At 35.5% G+C, this 2618-nt stretch overlaps 1 protein-coding gene across 3 annotated transcripts in view; it reads right to left on the bottom strand.

Moving 5' to 3' along the window:
- Positions 1–2618, bottom strand: part of BNIP2 (BCL2 interacting protein 2) — a 32887-nt gene that overhangs the window by 20798 nt on the left and 9471 nt on the right. For all 3 annotated transcript variants that reach the window (XM_017895956.1, XM_017895970.1, XM_017895962.1), the window contains exons 4-5: positions 2335–2511; positions 660–836 (exon numbers count right to left, since the gene is read on the bottom strand). In XM_017895956.1, coding sequence (XP_017751445.1) covers positions 660–836; positions 2335–2511 — 354 coding nt within the window. The remainder of the gene's footprint in view (positions 1–659; positions 837–2334; positions 2512–2618) is intronic.

Raw genomic sequence — 2618 nt, 5'->3', positions numbered from 1 at the left:
TGGAGACGAGGTCTATGTTGCCCAGACTGGACTTGAACCCCTGGGCTCAAGTAATCCTCCTGCCTCAGCCTCCCAAACTGCTGGGATTACAGACCTGAGCCACCATGCCCAACCTGACGGTTTTCACTACAAATTCTTTTATACTTTTTCAACTTACTGAGTTATATAATCATTTTTAAATGGTACTTTTGGCTGGGCGCGGTGGCTCACGCCTGTAATCCCAGCACTTTGGGAGGCTGAGGCAGGCGGATCACAAAGTCAGGAGATCGAGACCAGCCTGGCTAACACAGTGAAAACTCGCCTCTACTAAAAATACAAAAAAAATTAGCTGGGCTTGGTGGTGGGCACCTGTAGTCCCAGCTACGCGGGAGGCTGAGGCAGGAGAATGGTGTGAACCCAGGAGGCGGAGCTTGCAGTGAGCCAAGATCACGCTATTGAACTCCAGCCTGGGCCACAGAGCGAGACTCCATCTCAAAAGCAAAAAGAAAAAAAAATAGTACTTCTCTTCTTTTACTTCAAACCTGTCATGTTTCTAAAATGGTATGATAAATGCTTATTATTCTTTTAAAATGACATAATATCTCTAGGCAGAATTTCTAAAAGTATTTAGAATTCTGATACCGCATTAAACAATCTGAAAAATGCTCAGTAACTCTTACCCCCATGGCTGATAACTTTTTTATAGGGTTCAATTGCCTTCATATCAACCCTGTGGTCCTGTTCTCCAATCCTGAACATACGCCAGCGTCGTCCATCTTCTTTTTCCTCTGCTGCTGTGTATTCAGTAATTGAGCCTTTCCTAATTACTTCAGTAGTCTTGGGTTTTGGAAGATCATCTGTCAAAATAAAAAGTTTTTGAATCACAAATTTCATACAACAAAAATCAAATTATACGTTAACCACTTTACTATCTAGATTTTACAGAGAATTTTCATTATACCATCTGTGCAATTTTAAATATCTCTTCCATAATGGAGGAAAAGGCTTATTCTTAACATGAGGCCATTTTATGTCTTTGGAAATCGTGGTTAACTTTTTTTATTGCCCAATTTAGCAAAAACCACCTAATCATAGTGCAATGTATAGCCACAAGTTCAGAAAATATAATTCACAGAGTCATCAAAATCTTAGTACACGGGCCTTACAATGCCTTTCCAGATTCAACTTGTTACAATATTCTCCCTGGCAGTTATGACTATAGGTTACTTCAAGTAGCTATCTGGGAGCCAATTTTGTTGCTGTTGAGCACATAAATTAACTGTAATACTAGATAGGAAGTGGTTAACTACTCAGTGATCACTTCTCATTTGATCAGTTTTATAAAGCAGAAATGTATTTATAATATTTTGAAGTATACATGCAGAAGTCTATTTAAATTAGCATTAGCCAGAGCATAAGCACCAATGATTAAGTGTAATTTATGTTTTGAGATTGCAGTTTAGCTGATTTTTAATGTAGTAATAATTTTCAGAATTTCAGTATTATAGTCCTTACCAAAAGATGGGGGGAGGGGGAAACCTACTGTATGTTAGTTGTTTCCAAGACAAAGCTGTTAACGGAAAATATCCTTCCAGGAAATGACTACAGCAGCATTAAAGAAAGAAGAGACAAAACACATAGGCACAAAACTATTTCAGTATCTTTATAAAGTATTGCTTATTACTGGACTGTTTATTGAACCAGTAAAACAGGAAAGAAAAAAGAAACCAAAAATATAGCACATCACACTTTATTACAGTAAAATACTGAATGCTAAACACTACTTTGAAAAAAAAATCATTTTCAAGTTGAAAAAACATATAAAAATTATAACAACTATATATAAAATACTGTAGACAATTTTCTAATTAAAGAAAGCATGCAAAGTAAAACAGTACAATTCCTTTGAATCACAAATAACAAGGAATACTAGGTTTGGGGGCTAAAAGTATACATTAATTTAAGTTGGTCATTTCACAAAGTAGAGTAATGTCAGGCAAGTCTACTTAAAAAGTCAAAGGCAAACGCCTCCTTTCAGAACTCCCTTCCCACAAACTGTTAACTATATGTCTCTTCAAAAGTTTCTTACTTGATTGACTGAAAGAGAGCATGCCATAATTATCAAGAAATATTTTTGAAACAACTATGATAAAACATGACAGTGCTGGGCAAATAAGTGAAAAAAGCCACTGGTGTAATCTACCATATACAGAGTTTTGAAGTCCTTGAGAATATTCAAGTGTTAGCAGAATTTTATATCTTAGTAACAAATATATGAACTTCAGAATGACATATTTCAAACAAAATCCCTTAATACATTAATAAAGATCAGATTAAAAACAGTGAAACATTTACCTTCCCACTCAAACTCATTACTATTCTCTGATGGTGTGTCTAAGCCATCTAAGTCAATCTCTCCACTTTCATCCAAATCATCTGACAATACAGAGCCATCACTAGGATCCAGTGTCAGGCTAATGTCTGGAGCCATTAGTTTCTTTCTCACTTTATTTCCATTAACTTCTAGTGAGCCTGGAATTGGAAAATAAAGAAAAGATACGTAACAAGGAATGCTTAGATGCTAAAGCTGAATAAGAAAATTTTAACTACTTCATTCTTGGGAAAATAATATTAATTAA

This window comes from Rhinopithecus bieti, unplaced genomic scaffold, assembly GCF_001698545.2.
Source record: "Rhinopithecus bieti isolate Rb0 unplaced genomic scaffold, ASM169854v2 scaffold_947, whole genome shotgun sequence".
Taxonomy (NCBI): Eukaryota; Metazoa; Chordata; class Mammalia; order Primates; family Cercopithecidae; genus Rhinopithecus; species Rhinopithecus bieti.
Note: the sequence above shows the minus strand (reverse complement) of the source record. Positions and strands in the feature narration are given on the sequence as shown.